Source organism: Brachypodium distachyon, chromosome 1 (assembly GCF_000005505.3).
Source record: "Brachypodium distachyon strain Bd21 chromosome 1, Brachypodium_distachyon_v3.0, whole genome shotgun sequence".
NCBI lineage: Eukaryota > Viridiplantae > Streptophyta > Magnoliopsida > Poales > Poaceae > Brachypodium > Brachypodium distachyon.
In genome coordinates, this window is record NC_016131.3 from 30,552,167 (window position 1) to 30,569,093 (window position 16,927).

Sequence of the window (16,927 nt, forward strand, 5' to 3'; positions counted from 1 at the left end):
TATGTGTATCTGTGCTTCGATGGAGGCGAATAGACCGCATGTTGTTTGTTGATTATGGGTTTACTTGATTTATTCGTTTTTACTTTTGGATGTAGTGCTGGGCTGTTTGGTTAATGTGTTATGTGAAAATCTATTAATAGCGCTCCAACATCGCGGAGTAGAATAGCCGGATGGTCTGATTGCACAAATGAAGCTAGGTTTCTTTTCAAAGCCAGCGAGAAATCACAATTAATCGGTGTTTGTCTGGTATATATTATTTCATCAATTTTTGGGGGCATAATTCTGGGGATGCGGTAATGGGATGTCGCAAAGGGGCTCTCTACCCATATCAAAACCAACTGAACGCACCTCAAAGAGAACACAGGCAGCAGGGAGGCAAGGGCACACGTGCTTGTGACCACCTGATCTCAGCTGGACTGTCAGCTGCAAAGGTTCCAATTTTTTTTTTATGTAGCGCTAAGCTGTATTTCATCTATTTTCGGGGCTTAACTTTGGAGAATCCTAACATGTACATTTTAAGAAACTTGTATGTGTACATGAAGCTGTATTTGATCTGCAGAATAGCTTCTAAATTTATGATACTATTTTGGTAACCAGCTATTTTTTGTACGAACATTTGTTACATTTGTATATACATGTCTCTATGTGGAATGCCAGAATGTTCCATCTCAAGCTAAAAAATTTCATTCTGTTTAGTATACATGTGTATGAGTAATTTGTTTTCTGCATGGAATATGTATATTTGGATTTATTTTGTATATCGTATTAGTATAATGTTAGCTCCTTTTTCAATGCCAACTATATTTACATGAATGGCTTATCAATTTTTTTGTCATCCTACAGAAATGGTGTATCTTTGTGCGACGAGGAAATGGCTAACCTGCGCAGCCATACTTCGTGTCGCGGTTTTGGAGCAGGAGCATTCCTTTGTTCATCGGGTATCTCAGACCAATTTGTAGGATTGCCTGGTATGCCTCTATTTTGTATCCTTTCCTTTCCCCCTGTTTCTTTGCTTGCTATGTTGTTCTGCATTTTTGAATCAATAGGCAGCTTCTATGGCCTTGTATAAATGATATCCTACTAGCTTCTTTAGTTTTGCCAATTAAAAGATATCTATTTATATATTGTCTAGTAATTGGGTTTTTTTTTCCAGAAATTCCCAGAATCAATCACAAACATCCTCAGGGTAGCCAAGAGAGGCGATATGCTCGTTCATGTCAGAGAGCCAGGTGTGCCAGAGGTGGCAAGGTTAATCCAGTTCCACATCGATACGGATGGCCGTTTGGCAACAGTGGGATCAACCATGTGGAAGGAATTTGTCAAGGAAGCTAAGCTGGAGAAGAACCAACACATTTCTGTGAGTATCTTCAAGGAAATGTCCCGTTTAGTTGTTTGTGTTAGGAAGCTTTAAAAAAGCTGAGCTAAAAAGCTTTTGCAAGGTGGTTGTGTACTTTCTCTTCCATGGCCCATCTTTTCTAGGTTATGCTTGCTGAACTTAGTACCTATATACAACTTACCACCTATGGTTAACTTACTCGGTGTGTTTATCATGGATTGTGCAATGCTTCTTTTGTTAAAAGAATTCTGATGTCTTGGGTTGTAAACACATGTTTATTAGTGCCGAACCTATAGCTAGAATGATTTTCTGCTACATGTAACCGTCATATTGTTCTTTTTTATGTTCTGTTATGTGACATATACATAGAGTATCAGAATTAAGGTTCTTTTTTGTTTTGATAACATTCACAATTTTTTTTTACTGTTGCCCGCCCGCATTGTGTGGGTGACATCGGGGACAAGCTGTCAGCTGCTCTCCCCGTTTTTCTTCGTGCCCTCTCTCCGCGATTTTGTGACCAAGTTAGGTGTTCAGCGGCACAGTTTCACATTAAACCTCACGGCGTGCAATATTTTTCTTTTTTTTTAGTTCTGCCAACGACTTGCATATCATGTTGTCTTATGTGCAACTAAACGTGTTGTACATTAAAACAAACGTCGTGCAATCTTTATTCCTAGAACTGCTAAATTCTGTTTCACATGATGTTAATGTTAACTTATGTGCAACTAAAATGTTTTTTAGTTTCAGTTGCACATTTTAAATTTCACACCTTGTAATTTTAGCTGGGCCCCGCTAACGAGTTGCACATCATGTTCATATATACGTGTTCAACTAAATGTTTTCAAAATTGTCGACCTGCATTTTTTTAGCCGAAGCCCGCTAATGAGTTGCACACCATGTTCACTCGCGTGCAACTAAATGTTTAAAAAAAAAATTGTTGCACATTTTTTAAATCATGACGTGTTTTTTTAGTCGAGCCTCTGCGAATTGAGTTGCACACCATGTTCACTTATGTGTAACTAAAGGTATTTTAATTTTTTTCCTACAAATTTTAAACTCACGGCGTGTAATTTTTAGCCGAGTCACGCTAATTGAGTTGCACACCATGTTCACTCATGTGTAACTAAATGTTTTTATATCTTATTAGTGGCACATTATGCTCAAGACATGTAATTTTTGTAGCCTCGCCTCGATAATGAGTTGCACATCATATCCATTCGTGTGCAACTATATGTTTTTTGGCCAAGCCCCGCTAATTGAGTTGCACACCACATTCACTCCTGTGCAACTAAATGTTTTTATTTTTTATTAGTTCCACTTTATACACTCAAGACGTGTAATTTTTGTGAAGACCTTGATAATGAGTTTGCACACCACGTTCACTCGTGTGCAACATTTTTTTTATTAGTTGCACATTGTATACTCAAGACACATGGTTTCGTAGCCGACCCTCGATAATTAGTTGCACATCATGTTCCGGGGGGAGAGGATGGGTAAGGGAGAGATGTTTGTTTGGATCCAGCTCTGTTCTTTCTTGGGTGACAAATTTTTCCCTTATGATCTCATTTTTTATTTTTCCACGGAGAATTCTGGATTTTTTGTGTGTGTTTCCGATTGTTTATATTCAGAAGCCCAGATGCAGTAGGCAACAAAACAAACAGCCAACCGGAAATAATTACAAAAGCCCAAAACAAAGCCCAACATTCACACAGGTCGGTACACACAAACAAACACACAGGCAACCAGCTGCACAAGCCCGTCGACTGAGAAAGTTTTTCAGTCGGCTGAGCAATAGGCACACCCAAAAGAAAAAGACGTGTGGAAGCACGTGTTCATGAAGCCGATGCTTGGCCTTAGACGAGGAATTCATGGTTCGTCCTCTTGTCCTATTCAAACTAAACCATCAATCGACTCCGTACAGGGGTTTGTTGTCATGTACGTGATCTTTGAACGAGAAACACAAGCGTACGCTATCACGCCGTGCTGTGCAGTTGCGTAAAGTGGTTCGCTGTACGATCTGGTCTTTTTATAACTGCACTTTATGCTTAATTTCAGCGGCTCGATCGGGCTAAACGAGGACAAGTCCCAGATGAGGGGTACTCCGGAGTCACTCGTACTACTGACACTGCACAACAGCCATTTTCGTCAAGACGGAAATGATACGCCGTGTATGTGCTCGAAAGTGAGTAATAATGCCGTGGTCGTGCTCGATCGGCAAAAGATTGCAACAACGCGGAATGGAGATGCGGGGAGATTCGTGGAGGAGGAGCACATGTCGTCTGCATGATGGGATGTAGATTTTCTTTTAGATGATCAGATGGGATGTCGATCGAGTGCGTGCAGGCCTGGACGTCAACCAACGGAAAGGGCAGCTGAAGAGCGCACGAACCTTTTTAGCTACTCCCTCCGATCCTGAATTTGTCAAAATATGTATGTATTTATTTTTTTTAAACATCTAGATACATATAATATTTCGACAACAATTTAGAATCGGAATGAGTAGTTACCAACCCACACAAAGACGATGAAGCTTGCAAATTAAACATGCATAATCCGGCCGGATTATATGCATGTACTACTCACTCCGTCCCATATTAACTGACTTTTGAGTATAGATACATCCATCTTTCGACAAATTTGAGTCACTTAATATGAAACGGAATGAGTACTCCGTATATGAATCCCAAGTCCCAACTGCCAAGGCGGCGATCCAAAATGGTGATGATGTGATATCATCGTCGATTTGGATGCGTAAGGAATAAACACCAAAACTCAGCTTTTGGTAGCTAGGGTCCGCAGGATGACTTTTTATTGTTTCTAAATCATGGTGCTCGCTGTAGTTACGGCTTACAATGGCCGTGCCTTGAAAGAGTACTCCTTCCGTTTCATAATTCTTGTCAAAATATTACATGTATCTAGATATTTTTAGGAATAAACACATTCATTGTATGGCAAATTTGAGACAAAAATTATGAAACGGAGGTAGCAAACTGTTGTTGAGGCACATCTTTCTTTTGATGGGTTCGACTTTCTTCAAATCAGCACCCTACTCTCTACCCATGCCACTTACTAATTGATGTCACAGGGCCCGTCCAAAGGTAAACACGTTACACACCTGTTATCGCCTGCCTCCATCTTACTCTATTACTCCAGCCACCACGTAGTTCATCTCCAACCAACACAATGAGCCACATGTGGACTCGTTCCACGAGAGATATCACGAACACGCTTAAAAGGGCACACTTGAGCTGCCATATGCTCTTGAATCTACGGAGACGACACTAAGAAGAAGATGAGTTGCCGGCGGCCACCTTATCTTCTTCCACCTTTCCTTTTTCATTCATTCACTTGTCTTTTTTAATCTATGTTAGCAGAGACAGAGACACCGTATAGCCATTTTGTCACCTCACACCAATGTTTGTTTTTATTTTACTCTTATAGTTATCTATATACAAGCAACCATGGATCCCATTATTTAAACTATGAAATTATGGTGATATTACTACATTTTAATTCATGACACCACCGCTTAACATTTTGTTTTTGTTAGGCAATGTCAATGTCAAACGTGTCATGACAAGCGCATGTTTGCTTAGGCTTGGGAAACAATCTTGTTTGATTTATCATGCTGCTACTTTTACCCTTTAAGAGCTCAGCTTGTGTAAAATAATGTTACTACCTCCTTTTCATTATATAGACAGAGCCTGCACATATCCTAGGTCGATGATTTCATCAACATAATATTAGTTTTACATCACAAAAATTATACCATTAGAAAATTCAAATGTTATATCTAATGGCACAACTGTGCATTTACATTTCACATTGTATCGGTCGAATCAGCGATCTAAAGATATGTGTAGTTCTTGCATATAGAAACAGAGGGAGTACCTTGTTTTAGACAGTATTTTCTTCCGTTGCAAAATACGAAGGGTATAATTATTTGACATGTTGTTATTTGGCATATAATTACTCACAATTCACAATTGTAAGTTACCGTGACCATGAACCGGAGACATTAAATATTGCACGTCACATGAATTGTACCTTTCAATAAAAAAATGTCACACGAATTGCATGTTAGTTGAATAATTATTGCTAATATAATCGACGGATCAAAGTACACCTTACGTGCTGCGACGGAGGAACTACTAATAAACAATCAACCGTGTTTGGCATGGCATGACCCTTCTTTTTTAAAACTCGAGGGTACTGATCCGCAAAATACAAAATGAAACAAGTATATTTGGAAAAGAATAAGTAAGACGACAATGGAGAAGAAGAAGAAAGAGACGTGGAAACAGACCACCAGATTGGACTGGACCGACCCTCCGCTACCAGATTGGACCGCTTCTTCTCCAACCCTTCCCAGAGTCCTCCACCTCTCTCTTCGCTAATCCCCCCCCGGCCTCTCCTTTACAAGTTCCAACACACGGGGAAGCCAACCTCGAGTCATCCTCTCCTCTTCCTCCTCCTCGCTGCAGCTTCCGACTCCGTCCGTTGAATTCTCTGCGGCACCTTGTTTACAGAGTCAAAATCTTCAATCTGTTGCCCGGGACGGGGAGGGCGGAGGTAGGTAGGTGGCTAACGGCCGGCGATGGGTGACGAAGCCAGAGGGCGGGCGGTCAACCCGAACTGCCCCAACGCCGTCAACCCCTTCCACCGCTGCGCCGATTACTGCCCCGTCGCCGCCCCAGCCGTCAAGCCGCGGACGCCGCCGCGGGGCCGCGCTGCCCAAAACGGGACCGTGCACAGCGACGGCGAGGAAGCCGAGCGCGGCGGGAGGCAGCGGGGGGCGGTCAACCCGGACTGCCCCAACGCCGCCAACCCCTTCCACCGCTGCGCCGAGTACTGCCCCGTCGCCGCCCCAGCGGTAAAGCCTCCGCCGCCACCGCCGGGCCGCGCGGCCCAGAACGGGACCGTGCACAGCGATGGCGAGGAAGCCGAGCGGGGGGAGGTCTACCCGGACCGCTCCAACGCCGCCTCAGCGGCCAAACCTCCGCCGCTGCCCCCGGGCGTCGCGGCTCAAAACGGCGGTAGCGCGCACAGCGACGGCGAGCTGCAGCCCAAGACGCGCCGCCGCGACCGGGCCGGCGGTTCCGGGGGCCTCCCCCTCTATGTCTTCCGTGAGCAACCCTCCCTTCCCTCCTCTGCTTCCCCCAATTTACTAATGATAGTTCTTGTTGTAGTACGCGTGTACATATTCTAAGAAGAAATTGTGAACAATAATTTTCATACTGCTGCTGCTGCAGTGCGCGAAGGCTCGGACGGGGAAGGCAAGAAGGTAGACCCCCGGTGCCCCAACGCACCCAACCCGTTCCACGTCTGCACCGACCACTGCCTCGCCAAGATGGTCGAAGCTGGACGCTCGTCGGAGGGCGGCAAGTCCCCCATTTCTCTCTTCTCCCGCCGCTCCAACCGCTCCACCTCCTCCTCTGAAGGTTGGTCCTTTGCCTCATCACTTGCTACTGACAGCATCTCTTGTATCCATGGGGTTGCTGGATCCGGCATGTTTGGGACCCTCGGTTGATGTATATTTGTGGTCATAATTGCCGTGTTCTCTTGGTTGATTGCGTCCAGATGGTAGCATCAAGTCAGGCGGCAGCAAGAAGACAGATCCAAAGTGCCCGAATGCCGGTAATCCATTCCATGAATGTGGAGAGCATTGTACTGCCAAGATGAAGGAGGTGGAGAAGCAGAAGAGGACAGACAAGAAGTCGCCTCGAAGGAAAGGTGACATACTGGGCTTCCTCTAGTTGATATGGAATTATGTCTTAATTGGTGGCACTGCAATGGTGCTGATGATTCCGTCACAGTTATGGTCATTCTCATATGAGAAAATCACTAACCGCTAGGAATTTTATTTATTTCAAATTCTAAACCGTTAGATGGAATGCTTGTTCTGTTTGTGTCTTTATCCTAACGGTTACTTAATCGAGTTTCACTTTGAATTTTGAATTTCAGTTCACATTGTTTTAACTGATGTTGGTTTGCCTTGCAGGGGGGAAGGATATTGCAGTGATGCCAAACTGGAAGGTGGATCCAAGGTGCCCAAATGCAGGGAACCCATTCCATATATGCGCCCAGTACTGCTTTGATCATTTGAATGAAGCTGCACAGAAACCTTCAAGCAAACCAGGTGTCTTTCCTAGTTACCTTCAACCTGCTAGTGTTATATGCATGGATACATGGCATTGATTTAAGGTCCAATTGCCAGCCATTTTTATGCTCAACTATATTTATGTTTATTTTCAGACACAAAAGGAAAGGCTGTTATGAAAGCGGCGCAAACAGGAGAAATCAATCCTGATTGTGTCAATGCATCCAACCCCTACCACAAGTGTGGAGAATATTGCAAGAGAAATGGTAACAGATAGACAAGGTGATTTGCATTCACTCTCTAAACTGTAATGTGAAAGTACTTGGTCATTGGTTTCAATTGAAGTTGTCATAACAAAAAGCAGATTCTTTTATTAGATTTGCATCTTAAACTGAATATACCGGCATTTTATCGACTGATTCCTAAGTTACAAAATTTAGCATGCAAAGTCCTTTGGCTAAGTTCGCTCTTCCATTTGAAACCCTGGTTGGTTAATATTTGGTAGTTATGGAAAGTTGACTCTCAATTTATTTTTGACTGAGTCCACCCTTAATTTAGAAACAACTTGGTCATGCTTCAGTCAATTGCCAAGTTATTGTTCCACAGCTAGTAACTCAACCCATGTACTTCTAACTTAGCCATGAGCACATCAACTTTCATACTTTCCGAAGAACCATGTAGATCTATAACTCCTTATCTGCAATCTACTTTCAGCAGCTTAATAGACATATAGAAGTGATGTTTAATATGTCTGGTTGTGCTTGTTTTTGTGTTCATTGATTTGGTCCAAGTTATGTAATGGGTTGATATCATAGAAAAGAAGCCACTAAGATTTACCTATAGCATGGAAAGAACTTGTTGTCATACTGCATGCCTATTAGATTTCCCTTTCAAACACATCAAACTTGGATTAAGGTGCTGCTGCGCCAAGCCAAGGCTTACGAATCAAAGATTTTTCTTTTGTTTTTGTTTGAATCCTGCCATGCCCCCAGATCAAATATGGCCTACTAGTAAAGATACTTACCGCATTTACACCCACTTCGTACATTTTTCTTTGGTCAAGCTTTGAACTATCGTAATAGTTTACTCGAGTACTCTGTCAATCAGTATCGCTACTATGTGAAAATGGCAAAACGCACTCTATCTATATGTGATGCATATTTCTTTCCTTGCGTACATCCGAGAACAGTGACCACAAGTAGCACATGTCTAACTTCATTACTTGCTGCAATCATACGATTGAGGTATCCTTCTTTGTTGACACTGTCCCCTCCTGTGCAGCTAGGCTGGCAAAGCTACCGTTCCTCCTGTAGACGATGATGGTGAAAAATAAGTAATTCTTGCGGCAGTAGCCTTTTAAGTGGCAGTAGTACCCGTGGCTGGGTCGGCTCATTTTGTAGCGTGACTGCAGCATCTCCATCTTGCTGGTGTTTGCACTTGTAAGCGTTCATCCCATACCAATGAGTTTGCATATATAGGCCAGTGTAATTTATCACCCAAAGGTTGTAAAAATAGATGGGTCATATTCTTTTGTAAGGTATCGCCATTAAGTCGGTTTTCCTTTTCTTCTGTCCGGTGGGTGCCTTTATGCTTGTAAAGAAAACGAGGCTGATGGATGCTATATTTGTCAGTGAGTTGGCTTCGAAACCAAGATTTGCGTGCATTAATTTCCCCTTTCTATTTCCGCCATGCCATCGGTCATCCTTGATGGACGAGGGGCGGCTGATTATGAGGTCAAGCTCTTTGACAAGCATGAATTGAGCTGGTATTTCTGGTTGGATTGGAATTCTTGGCCCATTGCATTATGGAGTTTGGTTCGCATTCTAGAATCCCTGTCATGCTGACGGGGGCATCACGGGCGCAAGGTCAGCAACTCATCGCGGTCAGGTACATTATAGGAGGAGAAAACTAAAAAGTGGAAATTACAAGACCCAACTAATAAAAGATGAGGAGTCCGCTGCAGATGAGCTTGAAATTTCAGCGACGTTTTTGGTTGTAGCTCCCGTTTCTTTTGACTCGAGAGATTCTTGATCTGCGCGTGCTGTTAAGAAATTAATTAGTTTAATCATTATTTTGTAATTAGCACCGGACGGTTGCCTACGTGCAAACCGCCGGGCGTCCTCGGAGCAAAGCCCGGGAAGAGACACCTCTTGTATCCTTTATATAGCGCTGTCAATCATCCAATAGATCATCCCTTAATTCAATCTCGTTCCATTCTAACACGTTATCGCGCACAGACTCTACCGAGAGCATAGAAAGAACAGAAAGAACCAAAGGAGGAGAAGAAAGGATATGGTTGACTTAACAAAGAAAGAATTTGCTGAACTCGTCATTGATGGCAGCAATTACCTAACCTGGGCCATGGACGTTAAGATCAATTTATCGGCCTGGAATATTGGTGCAACAATCATAACACCGATTCAGGGAGGTCCAACAATCCCCAAGGTTGCAAAGTATGTTGCGTTACATTTCATCCGACATCACATTCACCCTGATCTGAAAACAGAATATTTAATGGAAGAGAATTCTCTAAATCTCTTGAACTTCCTAAAGGAGCATTATGATCAGCAGAGGGCGGTGATTTTACCTGAAGCACAACGCGAATGGCAACACATTCATTTTCAGGATTTCAAGTCGGTTGCAGCATACAATTCTGCTGTGCATCAGATAAACTCGAAGTTGAGATTTTGCAATAGTGCAAACTCTGATGCTATTCTCATTGAGAAGACACTATCCACATTCCACCCCTCTATGAGAATTTTGGCTGAACAATACCGCCAACAAAAGTACCAAAAGTACTCAGAGTTGATATATTCACTCCTTCAGGAGGAAAAGCATCATGAGCTACTTCAAAAGAATCACATTTCTCATCCGACAAGGACACTGCCAGTTCCTCAAGCTCACTTCAACTCACATGGTACTCATAAATTCCATGGTTCTAAAAATCATGGGAAATTTAAAGGAAAGTGGAGAGGAAATAGGAAACAGAATGGACCTCAAAAGAACAAGAGTTAGTTCAAGAAATATGACAAAAGTGGTGGCTCTCAAGCATGACAGCGTTGTGGTGGTTTCTCTCACCCTACCAAAAAGTGCAGAACCCTAAAGCACTTGGTGGACCTGTACCTGCAATCAATTGGCAAAGGGAAGAAGATCCAGGGAAACCAATATGAAGCACACTTCACTGGACATCAAGATATTTCCCCAATGGTTGAAGCATATCAGGATGTTCCTCAGAACATGGATGAATCAGACCAAGCTCAGCCGAAGGATGATCCACCTGTTTTCACTAATGAAGAATTATTGGCAGATTTTCCTCCCATTGATGACAATATGTTAGTGGAGTTCACTTCCAATGACATCTACGAGGATCAGATCTTGTCTCAACATTGATATGTCATCATGAAAACCATACAACTACAATACTATATTGCCATAAAGTATCGTAATTATGTCCTTTGAACATAATATGTGTTGTCAAATAATTAATGTCCTCAAACATACAGTATTGTAATATTTATGTCATCAGACATAGTGTTTGTAATATGTCCTCATACATGAAGTGTTGTAATATATGTATTATTACTACATGAGTTGAAATAAATTACTAAATTTATTCTTTTACTCTGTATAGAATCTTCTGGAAAATCCAATGGAGGAAATTTGTCTAGTAGATAGTGCTTCTACTAATACAATATTACGGGAGATTAAATATTTCCAAACTCTAAAAAAGAGCAAAGGAAGTGTAATAACAATTGCTGGTCGTGACACATTAATTGTTGGTTCTGGTCAGGCCACAATTACTCTCCCTATGGGTACAAAACTTGTGATCCAAGATGCATTATTATTTCCGGACTCTACTAGTACCCTATTAAGTTTTAAAGATATCCGTAAGAACGGATTTCATGTTGAGACTCAAGAACAAAATGAGGTCGAGAGCCTCCTTATAACTCAACAAAAAGGATGTGAAAAACAAATCCTTGAGAAACTACCTTCTCTATCATCTAAATTGTATTATACATACGTAAAACCAGAGCCACATATGGCATTTAAAATAATTTTTCAAAATCTTGACAAATTCAAGGTATGGCATGAACGCCTTGGTCATCCAGGAATTGGAATGATGAGAAAAATTATTGATTGATCCGTCGGACACAACTTATCACTTACAAAATTCCTGAAATCCTCATATTTTGTATGCACGGCTTGTGCTACTGGAAAATTAATCACAAGGCCTTCTTACCTAAAGATAAAGAACGAGCCACTTAATTTTCTTGAACGCATTTAATGAGATATATGTGGACCTATACAACCATTATCAGGACCGTTCAGATATTTCATGGTACTTATTGATGCGTCTACAAAATGGTCAAATGTGTGTCTCATATCTACACGGAACCATGCCTTTGCTAAACTTATTGCTCAAATAATCAAATTAAAAGCAAATTATCCTGAGCATAAGATAAAGTCCATAAGAATGGATAATGCCGCTGAATTTAGTTCACGAGCATTCAATGATTACTGTCTATCTTTGGGCATAACTGTGGAGCACTCTGTACCTTATGTACATACTCAAAATGGTGTTGCAGAATCTCTTAGAAAAAGAATTAAATTGATAGCAAGACCACTTCTACAGAATTGTAATCTTCCAACATCTTGTTGGGGACATGCGGTTTTACATGCCACGGAATTAATACAAATTCATCCAACTGCATACCATACGGCTTCTTCGTTGCAGTTAGTACGTGGAAATCAACCAAATATTTCCCATCTGCGACAATTCGGTTGCGCTGTATACGTACCGATATCACCACCGCAGCGTACATCAATGGCCCCCCATAGAAAACTGGGGATATATGTAGGGTATAATTTACCGTCAATTATAAAGTACCTAGAGCCTCTAATAGGAGACTTATTCACGGCCCAATACGCTGATAGTATTTTTGACGAGGGCAATTTTCCGGCATTAGGGGGAGATAAGAACCACAATGAATGCCGGGAAATAGATTGGAATGTCAAAGGCATTCAGTCCCTTGATCCACGTACAAATGAATCTGAATCTGAAGTTCAGAAAGTTATCAATTTGCAGCTTATTGCAAATAATATGCCTGATGCATTTACTGACCATAAAGGTGTCACTAAATCATATGTTCCCGCGATGAATGTGCCTGAAAGAGCGGAGATAATTAATAAAACCACTCAACCACCCAAGAGGGGTAGGACTCTGGACACAAAAGACAAAACTTCACAAAAGCGTCCGCGGAAAACAAGGTTTTACGCAGAGACCTGGCATTGATTATGATGAAACCTACTCTCTTGTTATGAGTGGAATTACGTTCCGATATTTAATATCATTGGCAGTAAATATGAATTTGTCTATCCAATTAATGGATGTAGTGACTACATACTTATATGGGTCACTCGATTCGGATATCTACATGAAAGTCCCGGAAGGACTAAATGTTCCAAATCCGAAAGCAAATCGCAACATGTATTGCGTGAAGCTTCAAAAGTCTCTTTATGGCTTAAAACAGTCGGAAAGAATGTGGTATAACCGACTAAGTGAGTTCCTTCTTCTAAAGGGTTACTCTAATAATGATGATTGCCCATGTGTATTTAGAAAGAAATCATCAAATGGTTTTTGTATCATTTCTGTGTATGTAGATGATCTCAATATCATTGGAACGGCAGAAGACATACATGAGGCAAGTACTCATCTTAAGACGGAATTTGAAATGAAAGATTTGGGCAAGACCAAATTTTGCTTAGGTTTGCAACTTGAGCATATTCCCTCTGGGATACTAGTACACCAGTCATCTTATATCCAAAAGTTACTTCAAAAATTCAATATGGATAAAGCATATCCTTCAAAAACACCTATGGTCGTTCGATCTCTTGATAGAGAAAAAGACCCATTTAGACCTAAAAGCGATGATGAAGAGATGTTGGGACCTGAATTTCCATATCTCGGCGCTATTGGTGCACTCATGTATTTAGCAAATTGCACTAGACCTGATATATCATTTGCAGTCAATCTACTAGCTAGACATAGTGCATCGCCAACTAAAAGACATTGGGTTGGTGTCAGAAATGTCCTTAGATATCTCCAAGGCACTAGAGATCTTGGTTTATTCTATCAGAAAAATCAAGATAAGACCATGATTGGATATTGTGATGCTGGATACCTCTCGGATCCCCATAATGTTAGGTCACAAACTGGTTTTGTTTTCATGTATGGAGGAACGGCTTTTTCTTGGAAGTCAACGAAACAAACTTTAGTGGCTACATCCACTAATCATTCTGAAATTATTGCTTTGTATGCGGCCTCACGAGAATGTGTATGGCTACGCAGAATGATGAATTTTATTCAAAGTTCAAGTGGTATTGGTTCATTGGAATCACCCATGATTATTTATGAAGATAATGCTGCTTGTATTATGCAAATGCAAACAGGTTATATAAAGAGCAATATAACAAAGCACGGTGCTCCTAAATTATTTTATCCTCATGAATTACAAAAGGATGGAGAGATAAATATTTTGCAAACGAAGTCAGTGATAATCTAGAAGATTTATTTACCAAGTCTTTACCAAATTCTTTATTCCAGAAGTATGTAAATGGAATTGGTATGAGACGACTTCGAGATTTATAAGATTCGGGAGGGTAAACTCCTGATAATATATATAGCCTGATTATGATCATTAGATCCTTTACATTGTACTCTTTTCTCCTATGAGTTTTTCCATATATGGTTTGTCATAAAAGATTTTTAATGAGACAATGCTAATACAAGAATTTTTCTCCTCTTTTTCCCGATGGATTTTAAAGGAGTTTTTCACGGCATATTACATAACACAATTTTATTTAGATTTTTTCCACGGGGTTTTCTGAAGAAACTTTTCAAAGATGATGAACAACTCACAAGGACAAGACAAGACATGATTAGGGAGAGTGTTAAGAAATTAATTAGTTTAATCATTATCTTGTAATTAGCACCGGACGGTTGCCTGCGTGCAAACCGCCGGGTGTCCTCGTGCGCAATTCTCCCGAACAGACGCGGCCGTTGCTCGCGTCTGCCCGAGAAGAGACACCTCTTGTACCCTTTATATAGGGCTGTCAATCATCCAATAAATTATCTCTTGATTCAATCTCGTTCCATTCTAGCACGTGCGTTGCTGATGTGAGCCGTGAGTTCTCGTCCTCTTCTTCTTTCATGGTTCACCCAGGGCACGTACGCTGCACCAAGCGTGACGACGGGAACAAATGGGAGGTCTTTTGGTGAAATGGTGAGGGTTTTTTTTCATTTATTTCTGGAAGCTTCGTCACCTCTTGTGAAGGCATTGACGGCGACAACCATATTTATTACTTTATTACTCGTATTTAGATTGGGAGGTGTTTCTGACGATGGATGCCCAGCCAGAGCTGATGTTGGTTGGTGGATGACCATGGCGATGGCGGCACGCGACGACGACTGTGATTTCCACGGTGACTTTCAAGGGCGATCCCACTGGAACAGACAATTGTTTCACCCGCTCGATGAAAACGAATTAACCAATTAGTCAAAAGAAATGTATCTCTCGGTCTAGGTGTTGACTTTTGACTGGGTTGTGCATGCAACAGTTTTTTTTAGAAGAACAGTTTTTTCAGGGAGTATATTTTTCTTTTTTAGAATACTAAGCTGAAATGACCGTGGGTTGCAACGGAACAACAAAATAAAGTGATACATTCAAAACCATGCATAAAAAACTCTCTTTGCTCTTTTTTAACGATCACCAATTATCCCTTTAAAAAAGTTTCTTTCGAAGATTGTGTCTCTATACTCTAGTCTCTCAAAATAGAACAATACATTTCCTTCTGAAAATTATATAACATCATCCGGTCAAACAAGTTTTGAGACGGAATCACTTAACTTTTTTTAGTTCTTTCCACTATCTCACTTAATTCACCCGTTAAAACAAAGAGTTACAGGGGTAACAAATTTATGTTTTGGCAGCTGAATGTTCGTTTATGAGTATAGACATTTGATTATTTTGTTGAGTATGGCTATTCTAATTTTGCTGGTTTTCTGAAGGAGCTTATCAATATTAGATTGTTCGAGTTGTTCGGCGGATCTGACTTGTGGGCAATTCAGACCACTTGACGTTGTTGGCTTCTCGGCTATCTGTCCGCTCGTAGTCCTGTCTCTGCGTGGCGGCTGGAGTCTGTTTTATATGGCCGACAAGTATTAAATGTGGCAACTCGTCCGCGGATATCCGACCCAAATGGATAGGATATGGGTCGACGTTTACGCCCATGAGTATACCTGATGGCTCGCCCGATTAGTCATGATAGGGTATGGCTATAGGTTTATACCCATGGGTACCCGATGGGTGTTACAGTTAATATTTAATTAAATAAATATTATTTTTATTATATAATATATGGACTCTTTGATTTTTTTTAGCAAAATGTGGACTCTTTGATGCAATAAGGATTAACGGATGAACCCTACTGTAAAAAACATAAATAAAGACCAACCACAAAATTGGCCCAGTACCCATGACTCGATGACCCATCAACCTAGCCTGTTTGGCCATCTCTCTCGCTCAGTCAGGCTCACGGAAGAAAGTCATCGAGGCGCCTCCTCCCATCTCTCATTCTACACTCAGCCATCATCTTTCGCTCTCTCTACCATGTCCTAGGCGCCGCTACCATTCTCTCTCGCAGTCTGTCTCATCAGACTCTTCTAACAATTCGTCATCTCCTCGTGTAATTTAGACCTAGGAGGAGATGGCCGTGGCTAGGAAACGGGAGACGGGACCAGCCGTGGACGCGCTTAGGAGACAGAGGTGACATCCGTGGCTTCGATTCCTTGCCCGATGGGTGCTCGATCGGGTCTCATCTTCCGAATCTCGTAGTGTTTCGGCGGAGCGATCTTTTTCTCGTCAGATTCGGAGTTGTTGCCCGACTCTCGTAACGATCCCGCAGGCGATGGATTCACTCGCGGAGTTCCAGTCAATTCGGTGCAGGACACGGCTTGCATGTTCCGCTCTACTGCTCCCATCCATGCTTCGTCAGATCTGGACGGTTCAGATTTTTTTATGTTGACCCCACCACTCCGGCGATACTTCTTCCTTTTGACTCCCACGTTATTCTCACCCCTTTGTTCAAGGCTATTGGCCTCCTGATTACTCTCCAAAGATCCAAATGCGCACCTTTGAGATCATGGCTGCATCAATGGTAATTGGAATCGGCCAAGGTCCTGCCATCAATCATAAAAATCAGACGGTTCAGAGTTTGCAGTCAAGGCCGCCGTGCAGCAGGGTGCTACCGAATCCCCTTCGCCTCTAGCAATTTCTCCGGCGGCCGCAAAATCCCTCTCCAGCAGTGCGTCCCGCCGCAGCCATCAAGGCATCAAACCAGAGCACGAGCACATTGAAAGGTGGAGTCTACCGGCGCCATGGTTGCCAGTCTTCTGTCCAGCGACCACGATAGCATTAGCTCCAAAAGCAGAA

The 16,927-nt window shown here is 41.9% G+C and overlaps 1 protein-coding gene across 2 annotated transcripts; it reads left to right on the forward strand.

Annotated features, from left to right (window-relative positions):
* Positions 1–5,643: 5,643 nt before the first annotated feature.
* On the forward strand, positions 5,644–9,103 carry LOC100831110. Of its 2 annotated transcripts, none has more exons than XM_010229162.3 (6): positions 5,644–6,462; positions 6,589–6,777; positions 6,917–7,069; positions 7,338–7,475; positions 7,592–7,718; positions 8,722–9,103. In XM_010229162.3, exons 1-5 carry the CDS (start codon positions 5,934–5,936, stop codon positions 7,711–7,713), a joined length of 1,131 nt encoding a protein of 376 aa, XP_010227464.1. In that variant the 5' UTR covers positions 5,644–5,933; the 3' UTR covers positions 7,714–7,718; positions 8,722–9,103. The 2 variants fall into 2 exon arrangements, with proteins under 2 accessions (XP_010227464.1, XP_003563547.1); XM_003563499.4 differs by having other exon boundaries at positions 5,645–6,462; positions 8,718–9,103.
* Positions 9,104–16,927: the final 7,824 nt, after the last annotated feature.

Coding starts and splice junctions, on each gene's coding strand:
- LOC100831110 (XM_010229162.3), top strand. CDS start 5,934: ATGGGTGACGAAGCCAGAGGGCGGGCGGTCAACCCGAACTGCCCCAAC. Junction 7,070..7,337: donor GAAGTCGCCTCGAAGGAAAG/GTGACATACTGG, acceptor TTTGCCTTGCAG/GGGGGAAGGATATTGCAGTG. Junction 7,476..7,591: donor GAAACCTTCAAGCAAACCAG/GTGTCTTTCCTA, acceptor GTTTATTTTCAG/ACACAAAAGGAAAGGCTGTT.